This window comes from Scomber scombrus, chromosome 1 (assembly GCF_963691925.1).
Source record: "Scomber scombrus chromosome 1, fScoSco1.1, whole genome shotgun sequence".
Lineage (NCBI taxonomy): Eukaryota > Metazoa > Chordata > Actinopteri > Scombriformes > Scombridae > Scomber > Scomber scombrus.
Window position 1 is genome coordinate 26721430 of NC_084970.1, and position 27934 is coordinate 26749363.

The window sequence follows — 27934 nt, forward strand, 5'->3', positions numbered from 1 at the left end:
AAATAACACATTTACAATGGGAGAAAAGTTGGATCCTGGGACGTACCAAAACAAAACTTTATTAGCCACATTTGTTCTGTTATCTGTATCCAGTCCACAAAAAGATGAACCTGATGTAATATCATCCTAATTTCATTGTGGGTTTTAACTATTCAGGCACCAAAAAGGCAATAAAATAAACACTGACTGGATGACATTTAGGAACACAAATGAGTCATACGCTATATAATGGCAAGAGGATTTCAGCATGTCAGAGTGTGGTTAGACATCAGTTGTTACAGAAAAAAAAATCACCTGGCTACAGCAGCAGCCCTTCAAACGTTACACTTTGTATGTATCTACAGCCAGGGTGGGCAGGGCTGTACGATAAGGTGAAGAAACACCCATGGTTTGTTGACATTTTTGGGTGTACTTTGAGTTGATGGATACCTACAGCATCTCTCTGTCCTCCAGCCAACACCCTCTCACTTGTAAGTTTGTAAAGACTGGTGCTGTAACTGTCAACAGAGTAGCATGTGAAGTAGTAACAAGTTGAATGAATACAGCAGAGGCTCTGCCTCTCTGAAGAGGCAGTGGATGAGAGTACCTAAGGTGTTTTTTCCTACAGACTGACCTTAAGTCAGTTTGAAGGTAAGTTTATCTCTACTTGATGTTGTGTTAACCAGCTGCTGGTTGTGGCTTTATATTTGATGGACAAATATGAGATTGGTATCTATCTTATCATCTAACTGTACACCAAACGTGTGCAAAATGTGTTTTGCTTTAAAATCATTGATGAAAAAAAACATAAAGAAATTGTTAAGAGCTGTGACGACTGTTTTTGCTACAGAAATGCTGAAATGTTCAAATTGCCCTTCTGCCCCAAACAGCTGAATCTGTTTAACTGATTTCTGATTTAAGCTTTGAGAGCCTCAGGACTGAAATAGAATACCGACCAATCAGGTTTCAGGATCTCGGACACAACTCCTCCTTCAATTGCTCTGACTTGCTTGTTGTGTTGACTGTCAGAGGCCGAGTCTGCTCTGCGATTGGCCACGTGCACTTATAATATCTTTGGTGAAAGTCACCTCCTGGCATTCCCTGACTTTCCTGTCGCCTAGCAACAACATAACACAACATGCTAATGCCGTCAGCGTGGTAATGCCCGGCGTAACTCGAAATAGTATACAAAATAAAAATATTCTTTTAAATAGGTATATATAAACATTGCATTAAAAATAGAACCGTATCAAAACACGATTATTATGAGTTCAAGTCTCTTAACCTCCAAGTGTGAGCGCTAAACAACCTGCTGGTGTTCTATTACACCAGACCTCCACCCATCTCCCCTCCACATCCAGAGTTCGTAGGTAAGGTCTCGTTGTGCAGAACATTTACTGCGACTTAAGCCCCAAACTATTGGAGGAGACGGGGTAGGAGTAGGCTTTGCCCAGCACAATGCGGTCTCGGAGCAGTTTAAAAAGGACATAGTAGTTGCAGAAGAGAATAAGGCCCAGAGAGAGAGTGTGGTTCCAGCGCTCAGAGCGCAGCAGAGAGTATAACTGGTATAGAACCACACTGGACTCGATCCAGATCAGCAGGTTCAGGATCCGCAATGGCTTGTGGAACAGGAACTGGAACAAAGACAGCAAGAGAAGATCAGAAAAGTAAAAAAGCATTACAGAGCATTTAGAAGGTCAAAGATTGAAAAATGTAATATACACAGAGGTGACAATAAAATACAATATAACACATTACATTTATATACAAAACACAATACATTTTAGTGTCTCCCCTAGTGGCCTGTACAAGACCTGATGGGTTTCTTGGCTAATGAGAACCCCTATCGGGCTAAAGATATATTTTATTAAAGCAAAAATAATACCAAATATCCATTAATTTGGAAATAAATAGCATTTGGGGACCTCTGTGCAGCATTGTTCTGAAACGCGAAATGAAACCTGTGTCATTGCCTAGGACAATCTTGGTAGCGTAGCTCCTTTTAAGGAATAAGGCAGTGCGTAATGTGTGTGAGTAGTGAGTGTGAGAGAATGAGCATCAAAAAAGTAACCATTAATGTGAGCTGCTAAGTCTCCCGAGCTTTGCTAAGCGCATTTGCAGTTTTGTTGTCCTGGATTGTATTATACTATAAAGGTGTCCTATATTGTTCAACTCTAAGTGAATTATTTACTATCACTACAATATAAAGTACAGATACTCACATAAAACCTTGCATGTGAAACATCAGAGGGCAGAGCGACATTATAGGGTCCAACTGCCTTATACAGACTTCGACTGTGTCGTACCAACACCCCCTGAGGCCAAATGGTACTTTCTGACCACCTATAAAAAGCATTGACATAACAGTTACACATAAACCATTAATAAAGTACTTTTTGTTTGTGTACTAATGTGTACACAAAGAGCCACTCACACATGCTGTGGTGCATTGCTGTATGAGCCATGCTCCAATTTCTGCCAGCGACCCAGGTGAGCCGCCGAGCGATGAAGCAGGTCACAGTAGCTGGGGGGCAGCAGCTGGCTCATCAGCATCACAAATGCATTGATCCACACCATTATCAGATGCTCACATGACCAGCGCATGTCATAGTACTGAGTACTCTGTGAAAAACAAATGACAAGAAAAGGTAAATTTGCCTTAAAGGCCCTAAAAAAATGATTTTCTCATCCGTTTCTTGCTGTGAGCGATGGAGTCCGACATGAAAAAACAATGTTTTACCAATGCTTTCATTATTTAGTATGAGACATTTTTTTCACAACTTTTTTTTGCCTGTTCTCACAGGTGGGCCACACTCAGCTGGAAAAAACGTAATCACACATTTCTGTGCAACAATCAGGATTTTAGCAACATTTATATAAAATCTGATGACAGCTGTAGGGTTGTGTGCTCATGCTGCCAGGCTATCGTCGATCTTATCAGACCTGATTAGGTGAGTTTTCAGTATTCTCTTACTAAATAGAACCAAGCAATGTTTTTCCCCCAAATTTGGTTGTTGAATACTTAGTCATAAATCTTTGATGTTATGGAGAAACACTACAACCTGCAATAACAATTTTGGACACTGGGGGGCAGAGAAAACAAGCTGTGACCACACATATTATCACTCTGGGTACATCTCAGGTCTCTTATACCCCTTTTCCACTGAGCTGGAGCTAGAGCTTGCTGGGAGCTGGTGCTACAGCGAGTGCTCAGTTGGTGTTAACCCGAGCAACTAATTAATTGCATCCATGTTTCCCTCATTGTGCCTTTTCCTTGCGTCCCTCACACCGAGTATGCATAGAGAGATTCAAGGAAACTATGTGAGGAGAGAGGAAATATGTTTTTAGTGAAATGCAATGTCCTTTCTTCCGAGGCATCATGTGAAGTGAAGTCTGATGACAGCTGTCGCTGATCACAGCTGGATCAGTTGTCAGTCGCCTCTAACAGCTGTAGATAATTTAGATGGAGTTTGTGTCTGCACACATGTGCACTGTGCACACTGATAAAGATACACAGTTATAACTGCCAGAGCAGTAGTGTTTTCTCTCTGCAGCCTGTTACCTGTTTGACAAACACCTGCACATGAATAAAAACCTGTATTTTGTATTTATTTTGTGTTCTGCTCAGAGGCATGAACAGTTTCTACTGGCAGGATGGATTTATATTATTATCAAATTATTTTCAGCCTCAAGTTTAACTGAATGGAAATAACTACAAATTATGCAAAATATAAATGTGTTTAAAATGTGTTTCTTGCTGACAGACAGACTCTTCCTTAATATAATTTTATCCATAATAAAAGTTAATGGGAGGCTAATAACAGATCATGAAAGGAAAAATATTTCTAATAAATTAGAAAGCTGTTTATGGTGGTTCTTTTGTTGATCATACCTATGATGAACTAGATGGTCACACAGAAAACTGATAAAATATGGAGAGTAATACAGTTGAGTTTAATCTGTCTCCACTCATTGATGTTGTCATGTATCAGATCAGCTGCTTTCCAATTAGGGGGTGTGTCGGCTGGTAAAGACTTCCATGACGGCTGCTCTCATGTATCACTCATGGATCCTCAGAGACCCCTCCTCACTCCTCAAGGCAGAAATAAGAGCTTTGAGACAGCCTTCAAAATGGCGGACCAGAAATTACTTCTGGTTCAAGCAAGGGTTGGAAAAATATCAAATAAGAAACTTGAGATGTACTCCTTCTAAACTGACATGGAAAACTTTTTAGTGTATCATCATCTTATATGCCTACATTTTAAGCCATGTTTCTAAGGGCTTTAAAATGAGCACACAATAAGTCCCCTGAGTTAAAGGTTTTCATAACGCTTCATCTCAATCCGCACATCAACACTGAAATTAAGAAAAAATGCAAATAGAGCAACAATTAGTCGATTAGTTGCCAACTATTTCTTTAAAGTCATTTTTATAAATCAAATTTCGAAATTGTCTTATACAAGCTTCTCAAATGTGAATATTTTCTGGTTTTCTTTAGTGCTCTATGACAGTAAACTGAATATCTTTGGGTTTCGACTGTTCAGTCAGAACAAGACAGATCATTTTATAATCCAAATATAGTCCTTCGGTTAACTGAAAAAAAAGTAGTTACTTAAATTAGCAACTGTCAGATTAATCAATAATGGAAATAATCGTTAGTTGCAGCCCTAAAAGCAACTGGAGTGACAGTTACCAACCTTTACGAAGCAGAGAGGCAAGAAGGCTACGTAGTAAGCACTGAACAGTGAGTTGAACAGCACTTCCTTGATTCGTCGATTGAAGTCGCTCTTCAGCTCCTCCACCTCCGCTCGAATCAGCTCCGGTGTGTGAGTGTGTGTGTGTGGTGGGCATGTGTGGGTAGGCATGTGTGGGGCACTGGAAAACTGCTCTCTGAGGTTCTCTCTTAACAGGAAGAGGAAGTCACGTGGTCGAAAGAACGGGGTCTCTGTTAGGTCAGTCTGCTGGTGTTCTGCTGGGTAATCGCAATCAGCCGGTGCCGTTTGGCTCTTCCCCCCCTCCTGGTGGAAACAGCAGAGCGGAACGTACACGCCAAATCTAGGATGGAGGGAGGACAGTGAGTGAGAACAGAGCATCAAGAGTTTTGTTAAACGATAGCAGGATTAATATTAGTTGTATGATGTGAAATAGGGCTGGGCAATTAACCGAAAATATACCAAAACCGGCGTAATCTTACTCATGTCGGTTATTTCGGTTATTACTTTCCCCGTGCTGTCCCCTTGGGGAAAAAAAATAAATAAATAAAAAAAATACGCTGTGTAAGCCACGTGACTCCGCCCCATCCATCTAGTCTGCGTTCACTCAAAGCGGAGCCATGAGCGAAGCTGATGCTGCTGACATTGAGAAGAGGAGCACAAACACCGAGCCAACAAATCAACTCGAGCAGCTTGTACCGAAACAGAATGCAGTGTCCGTTGTTTGGACACATTTTGGGTTCAGTGCAGACGACATTGAACAGAAAGAAGTCAAGTGCAAGTACTGCAGAAAAACTATTTCAGCGAGCCAAGGTAACACCGCCAATTTGTTCAATCATTTGCAGCACAATCACGTTACCCAATATGAAGAGTGCATAGCGCAAAAAAAGAGGGAGACTGACAGGCAGCCTACAACTAGTGCTTCCACAAAGTAACTGTCGCTGTCACAGGCGTTTACAAATGCCACACAATATTCCAACTTTAATAGTTGAGCATAAAAAAAAGACTTAATAAAAATAATAACAATAAAAAATAATCGTTCATTAATCGTAATCGAGGTAAAAGCTTCAATTAATCGTGATATTGATATTAAGTAATATCACCCAGCCCTAATGTGAAAGCATCATGCATATTTAAAATGGTGAGACATAAAGGGATTGTGGGTCCAGAAATTCTACTTCCATTAGTAGAAAAACATGCTTAGTATAACCACTTTATAGCTAAAGTGCAACAGCTACATCACTTGGTTGAAAATCAGGTTAATGTCTAGAGAGATGTGTGGTGGCCTAAAGGAAAAAAAAAACGATAAACACATTTCACAATAGACGTGAATTTCCATCATTGCTGATGCGATGGCTGAGTTTGTGTTTGGACTTGTTTCCATCAGATCCATTCCTTAACTTTTGTCAGCACATGCAGACAAAAAACCCCCATAAAGAAATCTTTACTGACTTTACTTTACTGCCCCAGTTCTGGCTTAAGTTCCACAAAGATGGCCTGGTTAAGTATTTAATCTGACAACGGTGACAATGAGAGTATCGTCTTAATGCGGTTACTATGCGTAAAAATGTTTTTTTACACATATTGTAAGGTCACAAATTACATTTAAAAATGGCACCAGTTTGATTCACACCTTGGAAACTGACAATCTGACATTTACGTCCACTTCATGCATCAGATGGCTAAGTGTGGTGACAAAAGGTGGGAAAAGAAGAATTTGAACTTTTAACTGTTTTTGCTTACTATTTCACATTTTGTGAGTACAAGTAAGTGCGACACTATGAATGCCTTTGAGGAGAGTCTGTGTTAAAGTGTCAACCGTTATCCCTATCTGTTCGATTCATTGCAGCTCGACCCTCTCTGTGATGGCAGGCGCTTTGCACCATTTTCAATCCATTCAAAACAGATAAAGACACTTGCCTTTAAATGCGGCCTGATGGCTATTTGTATTAACTAGTTTGCTCCTTTTGAGTGTGAAGCTGGGGGGTTATGAAAGACTCACGGGTATCCCAGGAACAGCAGGTTGAGTACAGAGTGGTTCTTGCAGAGGTTGACCAGTGTCCAGCAGAGCACCCAGCCACACATAGTGAGCAGGCTGAGTCTTGCTGCGATCAGAACCACATAGCGGACAAGCGATCTCCCGCTGCTCTGAGACACCTTGATGAGACAGACAATAGAATAACTCAGTTAGATTTGAGTCCCATGGGACTAAATGTGCTAAAAACGCTCAGGGGAAAAAAAATTCCACAGTATAATAAATGTTTAGTTCTGGGTGTTTACCTCTGAAACTATAGTCCAAACAAGCCTCCTGGCCAACATGACTGTGATAAAGATAGCCAGGTGGTAATCCATTAGATGAAAGTTCTGCAGGCACACAGCAGATTAATGCACACAAAGAGGAGAAAAAAGGATATCATTAGTTTTCCATGAAGACATTTTAATATTTCAGCACAATTTGAAGTAAAAACTAAACATGCCAAATAAAATATCTGTCATGTTATGAACTCTAAATAGATAAATGACCACTTGTTTATGCACTGGCTGAATCAATGTTTCTGTTTTCAAATCTCAGGAGATCATCATAAAACATCAAACATCACCTGCACAATCTGTTACTTTTGCCAAAACAAATTTCAGGGTAAAGTTGATCCTTTTTGGCATTTGTCATTTTCCGTTAAAAACCCCCAGACTTCAAAAGTGGAGGTTGGTTTTAACCCCGATTTGTTTTCCCCTAAAACCTCAAGGCTGCTGTTTTTCCTGTTGCAAAAGGTTATGTTCAATGTAGTTAAGAGAAAGGAAAGACATAAATGAAAGTGAAAAGAAAAATAATCTACCAATTACACAGCAGTAAATCAAAGTGAAACAAATAAAGTGTTAAGCTACATAGTGTTTAAACTCCAGATGCAATTTTTAAGATCTGATTTCACAAAGTTTTCAATATTTCAATACTAATAAATTCAAGTTTAGTTGGATGATGAGCCCTGTATTCTTATATTGAATCTACAAATTAAGTGTTGGGAATCAGACATTTTAAGTTAAGAGAGAGGAAGCAATGATCACAAAGTCAACAGGTGAAGCAGTGTGTGTAAAGTGTGCTGTGTTCTTACAAGCGAGGTAGAGGCAGCAGGGTGGCTGTATGGGTACCACCAGACCGTCCTGTAGATGTTTATATACTGGACAAACAAGGCCACCAGCAAATAAAGAAAGAGCAGGAACTCAAACAGCAGGCTGCTGTCCAACGGCAGCTCAGGGATTCTTGAGTGACGGACCGGCTCCGGGGTAATTAGGGCCGAGAGAGGTGGGGCAGACAGACCCACTGAGTTACTGCTCCTGAAAGGCGACACACACAAAGAGAATACAAACATTCAGACACATACCTCTGAGAAGCAGTGTGTGTTTAAAAACAATGTTTGTGTCTCAAAGCATCAGTTAAATTACACTTATAATATGTGTATATATATATATATTTTTTAAATGTAATCAAATTAAAAAATATATATTTTATTCATTTATACAGAACTCAAACCAAATTATAAGAGCAGTTTAAATAAATGAGTGAAATGTTTATTTCTCATATCACTTATATACTGCAAGCTCTAAGACGATATCATCAAGTATTATGATAATATACCAGTATATATTTATTTGTTCAAAATCCCTCCATATGTTGTCTTGTGCAGTGAAAATATGCATTTAAACAGTTCTGAAATTTGAGACGTTAGTTTGTGCCCACATTTGTAGTCCATGTTATGTTTCACAAGGGGACATGTTTGAATAAAGGCTGCAACTTGAGATCATTTTAATTTGGTCTGACCAACAGTCCAAAACCCACAAATATTCAGTTTACAATTATATAAAACCGGAGGAAGCAGCAAATTCTCACAATGAGAAGCTCTAGCATATACTCGATGTATACTTGATGTATCGCAGCTTGCTCTACATGGATGTGGTAAATGACTATATTGTGAATATTGAGTACAAATTGTCATGTAATTTCTTTATAAGCCACTACCGTGACACTGGCTTTGGGGTTTCGCTCCTCTTACTCTCTCCCTCTTACAGACATGAAAAGAAAAAATCTCACGTACGTCGCACACACTCGCCCATCCATCCAGACCTCTCTCCTGGGCGAGTATGTGTGACGTATGTAGGTGAGGTGAGGCGAGTGTTTTTCTATTGTAACCGTTTAACTAACTGCTATCAGCTAACTATTCATTTCATTATAATATTATATTTAAGTACTGTAACTGTAGTTTATTTAGTAGTTTAATATGGTATGCAGTGTGTAAAGGCAGAGTGTAAAGGCAAGTAAATGATGAATGAAGGCTGAAAATACTGCTGTATATTTTGACTCATGTTTGAATAGTTTTTGAAATAATTTCCATCTGACTGAGAAACAAAGATCCTTACTGTCACACGATAGATAACATCTATTGTGTAAAATTGGGGTCGGTCGACAAACTGTGAAATTGTGGGTTAGAAGATAAAAACATTTCAAGTCAGGATGACGGGTAAAAAAATGCTCTAGTAGACAGACAACACTAGATCTGTACAGTTTGTCCATGATGCTCTGAGTAATACAACCCTGTGTGTGTGTGTGTGTGTGTGTTTACCTGTTCCTGAGGCCTGTACCATTGCCGAGGTTGCCTCCTACCAGAGTCTGCAGGGATGGCAGAGCAGAGCGACTTAGCTGCTGTCTGCTGGGACCCCTGCGACCCCCTGGCATGGTCGCCAGTTACCGCGGCAACCACGGATGCTGCCCACCAACCAACAGCTGCTGGGACTTCTCCCTTTCTCTTCAATGAGCCACCATATACACCAAGGCCACTGCAAAGGAAACAAACAGACAAGAGTGAGTTATAAAAAAAAAAAAAGAAAGGACATAATTAAGGTTGAAACGAAAAAGTGAAAAAACAACAAACCTGAGGCTTAATCGACATTCACACACCTAAAGCCAAGCACCCCAGAGCCAGATCTGCCCCGTGGTATTTACTTTACACTGTGCAAGTAATAAGTAAACAGAAGTGAAAGTATATAAGGACTATCAGAGCACTGCTGCTCCAGTTCTTCAATGTTCTGTTTGCTTTTTCTTAATTGTACAAGCCATAATATCTGTCAGATACAATACTAGGTCAAATTGGTTTAGTGTAAAATCAGCTGTTTTCTCTAGCATAAGGATCGGCTGTACTGTGAAACATGCATCACGTATGTTATGTTGATAATAGCGGTGTGATCAGTAACAGAGGCTTACAGAAGCAGAGACAAATTCAAAGACTAACCAATAGTCAGTTTGGTGCTGCTTTGATAATTCTTTATCAAACCTACATCAGGTGAGTGACACGTGACTGACATTAGACAATATCAGTGGTTCATTTTGACCCTCACAAAAGCTGACAGGGGTTCCCCCAGGAAATTACTCAGCAATGGTGGTGAGCCAACCATATCCTGACATACCTCGTCATGTGATTTAATAGATGATAGCCGAAGAAGTTACTTGTTTTTGCCGCTACCTTGCACCTTTCTTTTGTTGTTATTTCTTTATCTTTTTGTCTTATTATTGTGCAAAATAAAAACTTCAAACTTCAAGAAGAAATACTGTCCTGAAAAATGTGGCATTTGCTGGATGAAATGGTCTTCTGCTTGTTTTTTAGTATATCAGTGTTTTTTTTCTTCATAAAAGTGGATTATTTGTGATGTTAGTGGAGGTGGCTTTTATTTCAAAAACACACTGTAAACAGAACAAGCACCAAATCTGTGAGCGAAACTTGAGTGTTTGAAATTAAAGATTAAACAATTTCATCGTAACATCGTTGCTGCAAAAACCGTCAAATACTCTGTGGTTTCAGTTTCTGATCTGTGACGATTTGCTGCTTATCTCTCTGCTTTGTTATTGTTGAGAACGCTGAGATCAACTGTAAGCCTCAAATATCAAGAAATTACTAAATGTTGAATCTTTTAACTTTACATCATTGTTATTTTAATGTCTTTGGGGTTTTAGACAGGTTTTTTTGTAAAAGCAACAGCAATTTGAAACCATTATTTTGAACTTTAGAAAATGTTAATTTTCTGACATTACATAGTATAAAGAAAATCAATACATTATTTGATCATGAAAATTAGTTTGCTGCAGCCTTAGAAAGATTGGACGGCTCCTGTTAGCTGCCGGTATGTCGTTCAGGCAACAGGGATAAAGTAAATTTAGGCTGCAACTAATTTATTATATATCTATTCTTTTCAATATTGATTAATCATTAATTATTGACATTTTCTCAATTAAATCGATTAGTTGCTTGGTTCAGAAAATTTCAGAAAATGTCAGAAAATGGTGGAAAATGTCAATCACTGTTCCCAAAAGTCTAATGAGACTAAGTCTAGTTGACCATCATAGAAGATTTAACAAACCAGAACATGAGTACTTTTCAGGGGCTGGAATTGGAGAATTTGGACTTTTTTTTTCTCTAGCCTTGTGGGTTAAGATAATTGTTATCGACAATCCAGATGAAGAAATGTTTTTAACCAACGAAACATAAGAGGACTCAACAGATCAGAAAATAAAACCTCTTGAAGCCAACACTGCCCCGTCAAGTTTTATATCAGGTGTACACACATTGTGTATTATTTGCTCACAATCTGGCACTGAGAAAATTACAACAGTAAAACACTGCGCAAGGCAGAAAGATAATCAAATAGCAATAATTCATTAAGATCAGAAAAGTCACAACTAAATTTAAAAAATGACTTAAATTTTTGATGTGGCAGTTTCTTTGTTGAGTCGGATACCATGAATATTATATCAATATTAGAGTTTTTTTTATCTTTTTGCAGTGACCGCAGTGTTATCGGACAGTGTGAAAAAAGTGATAAGTTCCCCTTTCAAAAGTAAATGAAAATGAGCCAACCCGTCCTGGATACAGCTGCCATCAACACAAAGGAACAGCACAGAGGACGGTAAAATACACGTTTGGCATTTTAGGAAAAATTCTTGACAAGACTTGGATGATAAGACTGATGCCGTCCTCAGCTGTCTGTTCAATATGAGGTTAGAGAGCGCAGATGCTTAGCTTAGCATAAAGTCTGGGAACAGAGGGGAACAACAAGCCAGACTATATCTGCACATCTATTTTTTGGCCGGGTGCAGTGACTTCCTGGATCCTCCTCCTGGTTGCCTGGCAACCTCACGCAACGGCAGGAAGTGGCTGTTACTGGCCAAGAAACTGTCTGATATATAACCTACAAGCCCACAAACTGTTGTTTTTTTTTGCACTTTTTTATGCAGATTAAACAAACAAGATATAAAGTATGAATTAATGAACTTTAAAATAATTGGTTGCCGGATTTTGTTACTGTTGAACATAACCAGGCGAGCTCTGCTCCCCTGTTTCCAGACTTTATGGTCTACTGGTATATCATGAATGAAAGACATCAATCCTTACACAATTTTACGCTGGCGTGTCACAAATATGAACATTAAAACTGATGAAATTTGTGATTTTTGTAGGCTAAACAATTACACAAGAAAATAACTGCTGAATTATTTTCTGCTGAATTAAACCGTAATTGTAGATTATTTGACACTGGATGATAATGAAAGTCATAATAAAGTGTTGTTGATACTGGTTTGGAGTGGTGCTGATTCAAGTTTACAGTTATTTTGGAGGCCGTCTAACTGTATGTGTTATACTGAGAGGTGTTTGTAATATTTAGTCTAACCTCACTGATATAAATGGAAGTGGATAAAATATGAGAGACACATTTTATAGTTTAACGCAGTTAGAGCGGCAACAATTAGTCGATTAATTGATTGCTTGATCAAAAGAAAATCAATCGTCCCCTACTTTGATGACTATTTAGGTAATTTTTAAGAAACAAAATGACAATTATTTGATGGTTCCAGGTTCTTCAATGTGACAATTTGCGTCTTTTGATGGTCTTACCGTAAATTATACATGTACAGTTTTTGGACAGTTTATTGGACAAAATAAGACACTTATCATTGCCAACTTGTACTCTAAGATATTGTAGTGGCCATTTTCACTATTTTTTAATGTTTTATGTATCAGACGAATAATTGGTTAATTGAGAAAATAATTGACAGATTAATCGATAATAAAAATAAATAAATAGTTGTAGACATAAATGCAGTTCAATTCAGCCTTCTTAACAGCCATGAAGTTAAATCGACACCTCTCTACGGCTTCAACAAAAACGAGGATTAAAACTTTTTTGAGGTATAAACTGATTGCTGTCATATTAAACTAGGCGTACTCATAAACTGGCAATAGTGTGTACATTAACTGACTAAAAATGATTATCTAACCCTTCCTAGTGGCAGCACTCCTGGCTACTGTCACACCATTGCTCAACGATCCCCAAATACAAACAGAGCCATCACCTATTTGCTACCATCAGACCTGTTCATATGCAGCCTGTCTTTAAGCTCATGTTGAGGAAAAAATATCAAGAAAAAGACAAACCCTGTGTAACGTCTATGTGAAGTGACTGACGATCAGTATGTCTTCACTCATTCATTTATTCAATAGCGAACATCTTTGTGACATTTGCATCATTGTTAAAGCTGCAAGTGGAGCCTCTTCTCCATCCCCGGATGTTTGAATAGTTGTTAATAACCACTATTTGAGGGCCTTTTTCACAGCAGACATTTACCTTGACATAGCAAGAAAACTGCAGGTGTACTTAATATCATTAATGATGGCTCTACTCATGATGGCACAGCCATTAATGATGTAATTATTGTTTACACCTGGGCTCCTCCTGCTGTGACATGTCAAATCATCAAAACAGCAGGTTAGCTCTCAGTATGCTTCACTCTCAAAAGGTCTGGACACATAATGATCTATTTCATACTCAAACATTTGAAAATGAATAGTCTAGATGTGGAAAGTGATTAATAATTTATTACAAAGATGCTTTATTCAAACATATGCTTTTTATTTACACGTTTGTTAGTTTTATTTCAATGAGGGCTGCAATTAGCATTATTTATTATATTTTGTCAATTAATCAATTAGTTGTTTGGTCTATAGAATGTCATAAAATGGTGAAAAATCATGATCACTGTTTCTTGAAGCCTAAGATTACATCATCAAATGTTGTATTTTGTCCCGACCGACAGTCCACAACCTAAACATAATTAAGTTTACTCAAATATGAGACTAAAGAAACATTCACATTTGACAAAAAAAAAAGACAATTTTAACTTTTTTTGTTGCTGTTTGAAAAAAACAAAAACAAAAAGAGACTCTAAACTATGAAACGATGACAGATAGAAAAAAAAAGATAATGATTAATTTAATATTTGGAAATTAACTGACTAATAATTGCAGCTCTAATAACAACAAAACTGTTAGACTAGTTTAATTAACTGATTTCAATGTTTGCACAAAATAAAGATCATCAATTAATAAATAGAGAAAATAACCACCATATTAATCAACATTTAAATTAATTATTAGATGCACACAGCACTATTATGTTCGACACACTAAAGTTATTTAATTTTATTCATCATTCATTCCTGATCATTTGATATTAGATAAACGTAATCCAAGTGTTTAGGTAGTTTGATATGATATGACAAGTTGATTTGCACAGTAAGACATTTTGAAAATATAAAAAGCTGCAGATCCAGATGTCTGCATTAAATTTAATTTATTTTTGATACATGGCAGCTCTACAAACTTCAATCTCACTGGCCACAAATAAAATCATTTAAAGTCCTCCTCCACTCAAAGACGGGTTTTGTTCTTCTTGCTCCTACAGTTTCATGTTTGAGCTTCACTGCGCAGAATGATGCATGTGCAGAGTGTTTCCACACTCATCTGCAGAAAATGGAAATTTCTACGTGCTCACTGAAAATACGATTTTAAGATGTAGGCCTGTGAGCGCACAACTACTCTGAATTATGAAAACATAATGAAATATATTTGAATATTTAAAGACTGAGGGATGAGAAAGAGTAGATACCATTTTAAGGATAGTAACATGTTAATATTATACTTTTATTTGATATCTGACTGACACACAGTATTTTTGCAAGCAGTGAACTTTTATGTGTTAATACGTGTGTGGAGGTGATCTTTATGTCCCTTCTGAGCTAATGTAGGTGTAATTGAACTCTATAAAGTAGAATACAATTTATCTTATCACTGTGTGGTGGGTTGAAAAAAAGAAGAGAAGACCCACCCCCACTACATCAGCCGGTGATAGGCTCCTAAAACGAAACACAAACCAGTATGCCAGATAACATTCAACCCACTGTCTATATCAACATTTCCTTCTTCTGCAGATATGGTTCATGAAACATGGAGCCGGTGTGTGTGTGTGTGTGTCTCACTGTGTGTAATATTAAAGCTGAATCTTAACACAGGAAACACAGTTAAACACATACACACACACACAGAGCAAGGGAACTAAATTACAGTTGAGTCAAAAGTGAAAAACAGGAACTGAGATGTAGAGAAATCAACTATACAACAAGGGATTTTGTAAACTCTGAAAATGCAACACGTTTCCAATTTTCTGCTCACCACAACTTATATATATTCCAAAAAAACAAAAACAAAACAACAAAAAAAGCAGGAGGGAGGTTGTTTGAATTTGCAGCTGCGTGGTGTGTGTTTTCATGGCCTGTGTTACTTCTGGGGGAACACTTTTAGGAAGTGTATTTTCTCTCTCTGTGTTGCAGAGACTTGCTATGACATGCTAAACCTGCCTGCCTGTCTGTCTATCTGAATCATGACATCAGGCTAACCGCGGAAACTTCAACACACACACGTCCAGAAAGATGTTAAAAAATATTAAATATGCACGCTTGTAGCTTAGCTGCTGGCTTTCGGAAAATAAATGAAGGTTGTTTTTAGAGTATAAAAAGCTCTGCAAAAGCCGTCGTTATACTCACACAACATGGACAACATACGGGGGGGTGAGCTGAGCGAGGATGCATCAGTCAGTTGTGTGTCTGCAGACAGCACTGAGCATTTCTCCTCCTTCCAGCTTCAAGAGTCCCGGCTGAGCTACGACGGCACGGACGATGCTGAGAGGTCGCTTTCACTCCGGCTGGAAACATTTAAGAAGAAATAAGACGGCTTTAAAAGTTAGCCCTCGGGGGGGCTGGTGGAGGAGCAACAGTGTAAAAATGCGTTGCACAGAGACCGACGTGGCAGACCTGCACCTCCTCTCTCCGCGACGTCATCACAGCGCGCTGCACAGTCGCAGTTTTGTCAAGCGCACGCACGCACACACGCACACACACACACACACACACACACACACACACACACACACACACACACACACACACACACACGCACTATTTTGAATCCTTATATTGTTTTTAAAAAATAATACAAGTTTATCAAAATGTATTCAGAATTGTTTTAATTAAAGAAGTCTGTCAATCATGCCTTTACTTTAAAATAACAAGTTATTTAGTTTTAGTTATCTATTTTTCTTTCTTTCTATAGGAATCATTATGTTGTCTTTATATCGTTTTTTATTTTATCTTTTTTTTTTTTTTTTTACTTATGAATTGGAATGACTGGTTGCTTGTATATTCTTTGTTTATACTACTATATACTCTATGTTTAAATGTAATTACAACATTTAAAAACAAAGTTGAACACACACACATACACACGTGGACAAAATTGTTGGTACCCCTCTGTTAATGAAAGAACTTGAAACTGACAAAAGTAATAATAAATAAAACATTTACTGAAAATTAACCAATGAAAATCAGACATTGCTTTTGAATTGTGGTTCAACAGAATAATTTTAAAAAACAAACTAATTAAACAGGCCTGGACAAAAATGATGGTACCCCTAGAAAAGATTGAAAATAATTTGACCATAGGGAAATGTTAAACTAAGGTGTGTCCTCTAATTAGCATTACAGGTGTCTTCAAACTTGTAATCAGTCAGTCTGCCTATTTAAAGGGTGACAAGTAGTCACTGTGCTGTTTGGTGACATGGTGTGTACCACACTGAACATGGACCACAGGAAGCGAAGGACAGAGTTGTCTCAGGAGATTAGAAATAAAAATGATAGACAAGCATTTTAAAGGTAAAGGCTATAAGACCATCTCCAAGCAGCTTGATGTTCCTGTGACTACAGTTGCACATATTATTCAGAAGTTTAAGGTCCACAGGACTGTAGCCAACCTCCCTGGACGTGGTCTCAGGAGGAAAATTGATGACAAATTGAAGAGACGGATGATACGAATGGTAACCAAAGAGCCCAGAACAACCTCCAAAGAAATTAAAGGTGAACTCCAAGGTCAAGGTACATCAGTGTCAGATCGCACCATCTATCATTGTTTGAGCCAAAGTGGACTTCATGGGAGACGACCAAGGAGGACACCACTGTTGAAAGCAAATCATAAAAAAGCGAGGCTGGAATTTGCCACAATGCATATTGACAAGCCACAAAGCTTCTGGGAGAATGTCCTTTGGACAGATGAGACAAAACTGTAGCTTTTTGGCAAGGCACATCAGCTCTATGTTCACAGACGCAAAAATGAAGCATACCAAGAAAAGAACACTGTCCCTACTGTGAAACATGGAGGAGGCTTGGTTATGTTCTGGGGCTGCTTTGCTGCATCTGGCACAGGGTGTCTTGAATCTGTGCAGGGTACAATGAAATCTCAAGACTATCAAGGCATTCTGGAGGGAAATGTGCTGCCTAGTGTCAGAAAGCTTGGTCTCAGTCACAGGTCATGGGTCTTCCAACAGGATAATGACCCAAAACACACAGCTAAAAACACTCAAGAATGGCTAAGAGCAAGACATTGGACTATTCTGAAGTGGCCTTCTATGAGCCCGGATCTAAATCCTCGGTTCCACATCTGTGGAAGGAGCTGAAACATGCCGTCTGGAGAAGGCACCCTTCAAACCTGAGACTGGAGCAGTTTGCTCATGAGGAGTGGGCCAAAATACCTGTTGACATGTGCAGAAGTCTCATTGACAGTTACAGAAATCGTTTGATTGCAGTGATTGCCTCAAAAGGTTGTGCAACAAAATATTAAGTTAAGGGTACCATCATTTTTGTCCAGGCCTGTTTAATTAGTTTGTTTTTTTAAATTATTCTGTTGAACCACAATTCAAAAGCAATGTCTGATTTTCATTGGTTAATTTTCAGTACATTTTTATTTATTATTACTTTTGTCAGTTTCAAGTTATTTCAGTGACCAATGTGGTATGCTTTCATTAACAGAGGGGTACCAATAATTTTGTCCACGTGTGTACACTGGTCTAGAGCAGGGTTATTATAGTTAATGAAAACTAAGACTAAATCTAAAACTAGCAGTGAAAAAATAATTTCTTTAACTAAAATAATAATAAATGATATAAATAAATAGTTTTTTCTTTTCTTTTGTCTTTTGAATCTATTTTAACGAAGTTTTTTAAATAAACCTGTTCTCTTATTCTCTCATTCACTTTATTCATTCATTTATTTATTACTTATTTAAAAATTATGAAAATTATAAAGATTCTTACTCTTTCAATTCTTATGGTCTGCATTTAAAGGTTTATCTGAAGCTTAAACGAGTCTTCAGCAGTCTTGAGTCAAATGAATTTCTGCGTTTCTGTGTTTTTAGTATCAAATTCCCTGTTTGTGTTTCCTTGGACAGTGTTTCCATGTTGAGCTGCTGTGGAATTAAAGTTACAAAAAGAGGGACTGTAATGTTGAAACATATCTAATTGTTTTGACTAATTTGGACAGCTGAAGCTTCATATTAACTTCAGATAAACTTTTAAATGCATTTTTGCACAAAAGGACTGTGGTAGCCTAGAGTGTAAGTGCATTATCACCTTTATGTTTCTGAAACATTTTTTTAGTAACATCATATCTTTAGCTGTAAAGTTTGTTTTAATAATTTATTCAGCAAGTGGGCTGTTTTTTTGTCTAAATGAACGAATTTCATTTCTATGTATGCAAGTACTTAGAAATGGCATCAAGGGGATCTTTTAATGGTCAGTGTGAACAAGAGGAATAATTATGGCAAGAATAACCTATTTCAGTGTTCATATGGGCACCAGTGACTGTTTTGAGACGGGCATGAAAAATTGTGAACCCTGTGCAGAATGTGTGCTCTGATTGATGCTAGAAGACAGTTTTTACATTCATCTGTTTAAAGTGGAAAGTGTGAACCTAAGACAAGATTTGAGACATGACAAAAAATTTGGAGCCAATCATGGTCCAGTATGCAAGTTACACAAGTGTGATGTGGAAAGTTTAAGCCTCCTGTGCACATACACTGAGGATGGACAGTGAAGTAGGAGACATCTTGTGTCCTGCAGTTAAACTTCTGAAATTAACATTATTCGTATATTCAAATATTCTGGATTCTCAAGAAGCACCATAAAGAAGTATATATAAGAAAACAAGAAATTCTTATTAGACTTTTTTTGTGGAAAAACCACATCAGGCACAAATTATTATTCAAAGTAGAGTATTTTTACGTCTTAGAACATGTCTTGAGGTGTCTTTAAGTACATAAACAGCAATTCCTCAACGACTTCTGTTTTTTCTCATTTTTTTCCTCTAAAGAAATCTCCTCCAAACCCTAAACTTTCCTAAACATAACAGACACACATGAAATCCTGATCTGAATATCAAGAATAAGCAAGCTATACATAAAAAACAATCAAAACACAATTTTTTTTTAAATCGATAAAGTATTGTATATTGGTTAAACACATTCACAGTGGTAATAAATAGTGAAATAGACCCGTTTTCTTTTAACATTAGGCCATAACTTAGAGCCGATGAAAACAATACAAACCTTCACTCTTTTATATGACTTGCTTGTCTGAGTTTGGGAAGTTTTAAAACATATTAAAAGTTAAAGTTTAAATAGGAATAAGTACAGCATAAAGTTGCTTTTACAAAGTTTATAATCAATTTTATTAAACACAAACTGAATGAACTGTACACTGTTTTTAAAAAAGAGGGCAAAAATATACAACTGTAGAAACATTATTGGAAAAGAAGACTAACTATAATTCTTCATAGGAATAGGTACAATGGGTTTCTGAACATTACAAGAATAAAAGCTGTACTTTAGGCCACTTTAAAAAGTGGCCTAAAGTTATTGACATTTCTCCAATTCTCACGAGACAATTTCAACTTTATGTAAAGGAGTTATTTACACACCACATTCACTGTTATATGTAAGTGTGTAAATACTTTACAAATGTTTAAAAGTACTTTATCATTATGAACACAGGACAGACATTGCAGTTGTACAAAGATTTTCCTTCAAAATATAGGGGAAATAAATACCCTATAGTAACTTCAAGACATCCAGGAGGTATTAAAAATAACTATTTACAAAAATTATTTAAAATGTCATAATTCACAAGCATTTTTTTCATAATTATGTTGGTTTTAATAGTTCCAGACTAATGTAACAGACGTAATGTACTGGCCATGAGGGAGTCATTTCCTCTGCACTACATGGAAAGTATTTATGGATTTATCACATACAGAAGGAGGTTTCGAGCCCATATCTCCCCCAGAATATTTCGATTTAAAAAAATAACCAACAGAGGGTGGTATTATCCCCCCAAAAAGTCCACTGATCACAGTTAAGAATATCTAAAAAATAAAATAAAATGAAAATTATAAGCTACCTAAGTGGTTTCAAACAAAAGCTTTACACCCTCAAAAATCGAAAGGGAGCATGATTCCACATTTCTGAATCTTTCAATCTCACATTTCATGAATCCCTTTGTACTGGGTAACAGACAGCTCTTTACGTATCATAGGGTAATAAAATAATTAGCTCATGAAATGGTGGTGTTTAAAAGTTTACCAGTAGTCAAACAACAAGGAAACTAACAGCTCTCAGTTCTAGTGAGGTGTTGTGTTCTTTGACACAGAGGTCACAGGGTGATTCACAGCTGGACGGTTCAGATGACGACGCTGGTGCCACTGCGAGAACTCTTGTCCTGAGAGAGACACACTGACTTTAGATTCACTTTACTAGCAATCAGGATAACTTTAACCTTTTATTGGTGATTATGTGTGTGTGTGTGTGTGTGTGTGTGTGTGTGTGTGTGTGTGTGTGTGTGAGAGTGTGTGTGTGTGTGTGTGTGTGTGTGTGTGTGTATTTGTCTTGATGTAAGTGCGCTGGTGTAATTGCTGTTACTTTGTGTGTCAACTAAAGCAGGGAGTGTCTTACAGAGTAGCGTTCATTCCTCCTTGCTCCTGGTTTGTATCCAGGCTCATACTCTGTGTAGCTGGGAGGTTTCTCAACCCAACCTCCACCTCCTCTCCTCCCTCCTCCTCCTCCTCCTCTCCGACTGCCGCCCTCATCATCAGAGCTCCAGGACCCTCCTCTTGATCGCCGTGATGCAGGTGGAGAGTAGTTTGCTCTGGACCTGTTGTCAAACAGGTCATCCCTGGAACGCGATCGAGGCCGACCAATGCCTCCCTGTGCCCCTCTGTGACTTGTCCTGTCCAGTGACTCCTGGCTGTAGCTCCTGGGAATGCCTCTGGACCGGGTGGGTGATGGGTAACGTCTCCCTGCTGCTCCTCGCTCGTTTTGACGGCCAAAGCCGCTGCGGCTACTCTCGCTAGAGCTCGGAGGCCGAGTCTTAGGTGCAGAGGGTGGGATTCGGCCTGGCTGTTGCTCCCTTATTGGTGGAAGTGTGATGATGCGGCGATCTGTTGGGCAATCATCAAGAGCAGAGATCATGCTGGGAGGACCGGGAGAAAATGGGACTGTGACGGGCATGTGCTGGGGAGGAGGCTGCATGTGCTGTGGATGATGTGGCATCTGCTGCATGTGGGGTTGTAGAAGTGGCTGGGACTGATCCGAAGAAGAAAACAGAAGAAGGAACAAGTAAGTAAAGACAAATAAGAACCACGTCTCCTCTGTTCCAGTGAAATCCACAAAGCCACAAGCAATGAGTCCTAATTCCAGTAAAATACAAGAAATGTGACACTTTTACCATTTTCCCAACAGGGAATGATACAACCAGTGCCTCAACAGTTGTCAATCAAGTTGAAATTCACAGAAATAAAGCTCAATGTTTCTCCAAAGAGTGGAGACGGCTCTTCTCACCTGAAACAGAAGTGACTAGTTGTATTAAAAATAGTTTTCAGCTACTTTTAACCTTTTAGACTTTAGACTTATATAAGCTACCAAAACATATGGTACCATCTTCAGCGGCCTGTGGCACTACTTTTTTTTTTTTTACCAATAAATCATAATGAATATCTTAAAATGCACCTTCACTGTTTTTTGCAAAACCTTTGTCACACTAGCTACTGTCTGGTAGCTAGTGTGAAAAATAGTCATTTTCTTTTTTTTTTTAATTCAGAGTTTTCAGGTCTGTAATTAATTTCAGTCCAAATTAAAACAAAAAACAATATGGCTGGGTAAGACAATATGAGGGAATACTTGGCAGTTACATACCTGTAACGGAGGACTGTTTACGTCCATCCCCCTCACTTGGCTTTCCAGGTAGTCGAGCATTTGATTGTTGGCAGGGATGTGGTGGCCATGGACACTGGGAGCTGGCATGCTGTATGCTGAAGATTGAGGAGGAGGGAGGGGCATAGGCTTCATAGGGATGCCCTTCCCGGACATAGATCCTGGAGGGACAAAAACATTTAATGAAATAAAATCAAGTCATCGTGTTTCAGATATTTGTAGATTTTGTTACTGGAGGTATTTTCATACTGCATGCTCATTAACTGACTTGCTTGATGACACGTAGTGTTTGTACCTGAGTAAAGCAGTGGGTTCATCTGGGAGGAGGCGTTGGTCATTGGTCCATATACTGGTTGTCCTCCCATCCAGGGAGCCATGGCCCTCTGAGCGTCTTTCATCATACGATGCTGCATCACCGCTGAAAGATGAAGATAGTACATTCTTTAAAATGTATACAGGAAGGTCTTCTCCAAGTACACAGACTCTTTCTCCACAATGACATGCATTGAAAGACTTGCATTGTAGTCTATGAACAACAAATGCTGTTTACTTTATGAGAACAGACATTTCGGTAACATATGATTCATTTTGTGTTCAGCAGTTTTGAAAGGAAAGACATTTACATATTATTAGATTCTTAATTTTTCAGTGACACAGAAAGAATGGATGAAATTTTAACAATTTTTTACTGAACATGAAACATGAACTGAAAACCCAAATCAGATGCAAATTAGTATTCAGAGTGCTTTTAGCTCATAATTCAAGCCTGATGGCGATCATTGTGATTGTATATCTATTGTTTAAGTTTTCAACCCTCTGCGAAATCCTGACATTCAAAACTCAAGAGTCATGTCAACTGTTGAACAGCAACTTTTTCATATGACCACATTCACATGATCTGTTTTAAGACATCTGTGATGACTATTATTTAATCTTCAGAGTATTTCTGACAGCAGAGCTTGTGATTTGATTTGTTTTTCAGATGTCCATTATTATGTTTTTGATGTCAGAGCTTCCTTTAAAACACCAAAAAGGAGAGTTTTCCAAGCTGTCTCGGCTCTCTACCTTTTTCAGGACAGCAGCATTGCTGCGGGCAGCAGGGACAGCGGACATAGCAGCAGCATGTCTGAGGGCAACACTGACAGCAGCAGATACAGAATAGCATGAGCAGAAGGAGAGCTCCAATGATGATGAACAACACTGTCAGCCAGTCTGAGAGAGTAGAGAGAGACATGTTAGTCAAGTTATTTCTGTGTATTTTGTTGCTAAAGATACACTCCTTCATTTTGCCAATATGAAGCTTCTAGACATCGATCTGCATATATTGTCACAATTTATCAATTACATCTGTGTTTTGTGTATTATTTCACGAGTACAGAGGGTTTGCAAGCAATTTCCATGACATATAGCTTTAACAGTAATATTTTGTTTCTTACGGTAGACAATGAGTTTGATTTCTTTGTCAGAATCTCCACTTGTGTCTCCAGCAGCATCGACAGTACAGAAGTACACTCCGTTGTCCCACCACATCACATCATTGATCACAAGGTCAGCCTCTGTACAAACACACACAAACACCACATACTTCCAGTTAAATGCCCTTGACTGGTTTACCATTGTGTTTATCTGATGCTTTACTCTAAACACAAGAGCTAAATTCAGAAATGAAGCATGTAAATTTCTTCTTTATTACCTCAATTCAACCTCTTAAACATTTTACTTAAAACATTTTTTAAATACCGTTTTAGTGTCTCAAAATCTATGTGGATAAAATGTTTTATTTCTACTACAATGTAACTTGCAAAGTCAAACATCAGACCTCGCATTGGCAGTGGATCAGTCAGGATGTCTTTATCTACTAACTGCTGAGAGAACAGACCATGCTCTAATTTAATAACTATTTGCAACTAACAATTATTTTCATAATCAATAAACCTGCAATCTTTTGTGACTCAATTATTAATGAATTCATTAATTCATTATTCAGTATACAAATGTCAGTAAATTGTGTAAAATACGGTTTCCCAGAGCCCAAGGTGAAATCATTTTGTAACAGTCCAAAAACAAAAACATATAATTACTTAATTTTACAGTTATGCAGTACTAAGAAAACAACCACATATTCACAATTAAGAAACTACAGCCAGTCATTTTTTTCCACATTTTTGCTCAAATCAATTAACTTTGTTAACGATTATAATGAGGATGAAAAATTGTCAAATTCCTATGTTTCTTAAAACTACATGTAGTCTTAATACCTCAAGACATGCTTTCGTCCCACCACAGTGAGACCATATTAGTGCTTGCATGAACTCACTATTTTGAATGCTGATCCTGCGTTCTCGGTATTCTGATCCCAGTATCGGCTCGTTGGTCCCTCTCTTCTGGATCACAGTGCGCACCTTCCGCTGACGATCTGGACAATCGTTCGCTGGATCCTGACCCAACTGAAGCGCAGACTGGTATGCTGTGGAACCACGGGCAAAGTTTTCATTAAAACTATAAATAATAATCTCCCCTATGATTGACACCCATAAATACTGCTTCCTTGTTTACCTGTGTGCTTGGGTTGGTAAATGATCAAAAAATGTGTAGCTGTACAAGATGCGATCATTCAAAACCTGAGAAAGGTCCGACTTATTGTATCACTACACATATATTTGAATGTTGTCAGTAAACTAAAACCAAACCAAAACCCTTCATCATCCAAACACATTTAGAGTTTAGTATCAGCAAGTCCCTGCATCATAATTCAAGGATTTAAGGGTTTTATTTGTCACATACAGAAGAAACACAAACAGTGGAACACAGTGTGGCTACTCATTAAAGCTATGTTAAAATAATTAGAAACAAGAAATTATAAATGACAAAATTCAAAGTTGAAGATGAACATATGCCACAATTGACTTTTGCACACACTCTGTCACAAATATGTAGGACAATGCGTTAGACAAGGCTAAGGATTGACAGAGTTCACCTTCCTGACAGCCTGAGGACAGAAGCTTTTTCTTTGAGACAGGATTATGCTTTTCTTTCAGGGTTGCTACAGAGACCTTTACCTGGACATAGTCTATTGGTTTTACAGATAATTTCTTGTTCGATATTTTGAAAGGCTTACAATATAAATACAGCAGTCTCAGTGAGAGTTGTAACATCATTTATCTCTGCATTACGTTCTCTTTTGGTGCACAGGTTGTGTCTCACCTGTGGAGTAATACTCCAAAACAGGGTCCTTGCAGAAGGACTTGAACTTCCAGGTGAGCAGAACATCTTGGAGGTTTGCGGAGGTGGAGTAGTCACAGCGGAGGATTATTGAGGCAAACAGCGCTGTGCTGCGCTCCTGCTGGGGAACGTTCACCTGAATACCCAGCGATACTGTGGAGGGACAGCAAACAGATGGTTACATACAGTAGTTTGTGTATTTGTGTTCATGCATTAGAAGAAATAAAGATATGTCAGGTGTCAATAAAGATGCAATTTAGAGGACTGGTAGCTTGTGTGCCAAAAGTCAAGGAAAAGGAGTAATAATGAAAAAAACCGTGTATGTGTGTGTTTGTGTGTGTGTTGCTGCTCAACTAAGGAGTTGATTTCAAAGTGGCAGAACCAGAAAAACTGGTGACACAGACAAAGGCAACACTGGTGACAGGAAATGGCTTACTGTGAAACTAGCCAACCAAACATTCAAAAGCTGGAATGAAACCTGTTGAGTTCATCAGTCCCTAAATGCAGAAAGGTCACAATGACTCTTTGAAACAAGCTGGAAAACTAATGAGAGTCTAAAAACAACACTAAACCACCAACATCCTGCAAGTAGGTAAATAAAATAATAAAACCCCCATTGTTAGCCTCATCATGTCAGGCGTCAGCTATACGTAGGCCTAGTGCAGGACAGGTAAGATATGCATCTGTGTGTCAAATAAACAAAAACTGTCATGTGACCGATACCTCCAGTTTCAGTGGGCATTTTGTAAAGCTTTAAACTCAAAAACAGGTTAACACGACTTTATTTTAAAACAACACGAGGCCAGTGTGTGTAAAGAAATGAAAATCACCTTTCAGTAGCGACAACAGGAGGGTCGCAGCAGGTAGTGTCCTCATGATGTCAAGACGCTGCTGCCCTTACAAACAAAAAAAACCTATATATATATATATATATATATAAATATATATATTAAAAAAAAATGTATTCCGAATTTCCAAAGTGACAAAAAGGTAAAAAGAAGTCCAAAAAGAAAAGGATGTATCCTGACCTGATCTTAAACACAATTGCTCATTGTTAGGTGCGGAGCAATTGCCTGAGCAGTATCTGTGCGGGTGAGACTGCAGTCATCTGTGGCCCCACCCCGAAACAGGTGCATTCATCTCACATGTGACGTCACCAGGTAAACGGATGAAACGGATGAAAAAACCCCCAACTGAGATTCATGGTCATGCAAAAAACCACATTCAGACTACTCAGCATAATAAAAACAAACACACGAAAAACAACCTTACTCCTATTCATATTCAGCACATTATATTGACTTTGTTTGCACATAAATAGTGTTATTGCAAATACAAATAGTGTAATTTGCAATATTTACAGAGAGCTTGTTACAGGTACACATTATAAGAAAATAAAATGAAGAAAAAAAGTGTTGAGTTGTTAAACCTAACAAATCATATGTGGTTTCATATGTAGCTGTTAATTTTCAAACTTTTGACAATTATTTAACTGACAGAAAACACTAAGTTTGCAATGTGTAGTTTTGTGTGTACTTATCAACTACACCAACTTAAAGTTTTTTTCTGTCTGAAAATGAACTGTTACTAAACAAGAAATTACTCTGAAAGTTATTATAAAATTAAAGAATGTGTTAAATGACCCTGTCATCCATATCATCATGGCTTTGGTTTTCTAATAGTGAGCCCTTTCTTGGTAAATTGAAGCAGGGTAAATGAGGACATACAATTCACCTCTACTTAATTTCTACTGATCTGATTTTTTTCTCTGACTGAGTTAGACCACATACATTATGCTTGTTTGGAAAACATTAACCACATCAAAACAAAGGTCTTAATGTGTAAAGTTCACTCACCAAGTATTAACTCTGGATTATAAATTCCTACTTCACGCTTCTCTTAGACCAGCAGCTCATCTCCAAAGTAGTAAATTGGAACTCATTATAATCTGTTTTAGAGATTACTGGATTACATATAGTACACAAAGTTGTACTGATCTGGTTTTAAAAGTCCTGGATGTCACAGTATCTAATTTTCTTTCCATGGAAAAAAACACAATGCAATCACATTTTAAAATGCAGCAGTCAGACATCTTTGGCTGCTCAAACTGAATCAGTCCAAGAAGAAGCAACAACCACCTGCTGAGGGCAACAGATGAGTCACACGCTGCAGTTGTGACATGATGCCCTCAAGCTACAGTCTATGTATGCAGACATCAGTTACATCTGTATGACAAAGAAATGAAGTACACCTAAAGGTATGAAGTATTATATGAGATTACTTAACTTTGATATTTGAGTAAGGTTTTAGGTTTACAGGGTTGGATGAAACTTTTGTTTTACATTTTACAAAGTAGTTGTTTTTTTGTTTATAATTACCATATATATTCCATGTATGTTTGTTCTAATGCTTTATTTTTTGTTCCCCCCTTTACTTATTTTAAGTGCACATTTCAAACCAGAAATAACATTTTGTAAATGACTGTAATTTACATCTGCATCCTTTTCCAAACATGTCCATGTATTGAAATGTATTACCATCCTTTAAAAGCATCCCTGA

General features: G+C 37.9%; 2 protein-coding genes across 2 annotated transcripts; both read right to left on the minus strand.

Moving 5' to 3' along the window:
- Positions 1 to 35: 35 nt before the first annotated feature.
- On the minus strand, positions 36 to 15862 carry tmem39a (transmembrane protein 39A). Its single transcript, XM_062424304.1, has 9 exons — positions 15610 to 15862; positions 9305 to 9518; positions 7799 to 8021; positions 6972 to 7055; positions 6694 to 6848; positions 4677 to 5034; positions 2414 to 2601; positions 2202 to 2322; positions 36 to 1613 (listed from the first exon to the last, which is right to left on the minus strand). The coding sequence occupies exons 2-9, from the start codon at positions 9415 to 9417 to the stop codon at positions 1374 to 1376; spliced, it is 1482 nt and encodes a 493-aa protein (XP_062280288.1). The 5' UTR covers positions 9418 to 9518; positions 15610 to 15862; the 3' UTR covers positions 36 to 1373.
- A 4762-nt stretch (positions 15863 to 20624) lies between these two features.
- On the minus strand, positions 20625 to 26251 carry LOC133980048 (immunoglobulin-like domain-containing receptor 1). Its single transcript, XM_062418617.1, has 9 exons — positions 26206 to 26251; positions 25358 to 25528; positions 24471 to 24620; positions 23590 to 23709; positions 23219 to 23365; positions 22449 to 22571; positions 22136 to 22314; positions 20897 to 21526; positions 20625 to 20663 (listed from the first exon to the last, which is right to left on the minus strand). The coding sequence occupies exons 1-9, from the start codon at positions 26249 to 26251 to the stop codon at positions 20625 to 20627; spliced, it is 1605 nt and encodes a 534-aa protein (XP_062274601.1).
- Between the last annotated feature and the right edge of the window lie 1683 nt (positions 26252 to 27934).

Coding starts and splice junctions, on each gene's coding strand:
- tmem39a (XM_062424304.1), bottom strand. CDS start 9,417: ATGCCAGGGGGTCGCAGGGGTCCCAGCAGACAGCAGCTAAGTCGCTCT. Junction 2,323..2,413: donor AGCAATGCACCACAGCATGT/GTGAGTGGCTCT, acceptor TGCTTTTTATAG/GTGGTCAGAAAGTACCATTT. Junction 1,614..2,201: donor TTTCACATGCAAGGTTTTAT/GTGAGTATCTGT, acceptor TCTTTGTTCCAG/TTCCTGTTCCACAAGCCATT.
- LOC133980048 (XM_062418617.1), bottom strand. CDS start 26,251: ATGAGGACACTACCTGCTGCGACCCTCCTGTTGTCGCTACTGAAAG. Junction 21,527..22,135: donor TAAACAGTCCTCCGTTACAG/GTATGTAACTGC, acceptor TCTTCGGATCAG/TCCCAGCCACTTCTACAACC. Junction 20,664..20,896: donor GGAGGAATGAACGCTACTCT/GTAAGACACTCC, acceptor TGTCTCTCTCAG/GACAAGAGTTCTCGCAGTGG.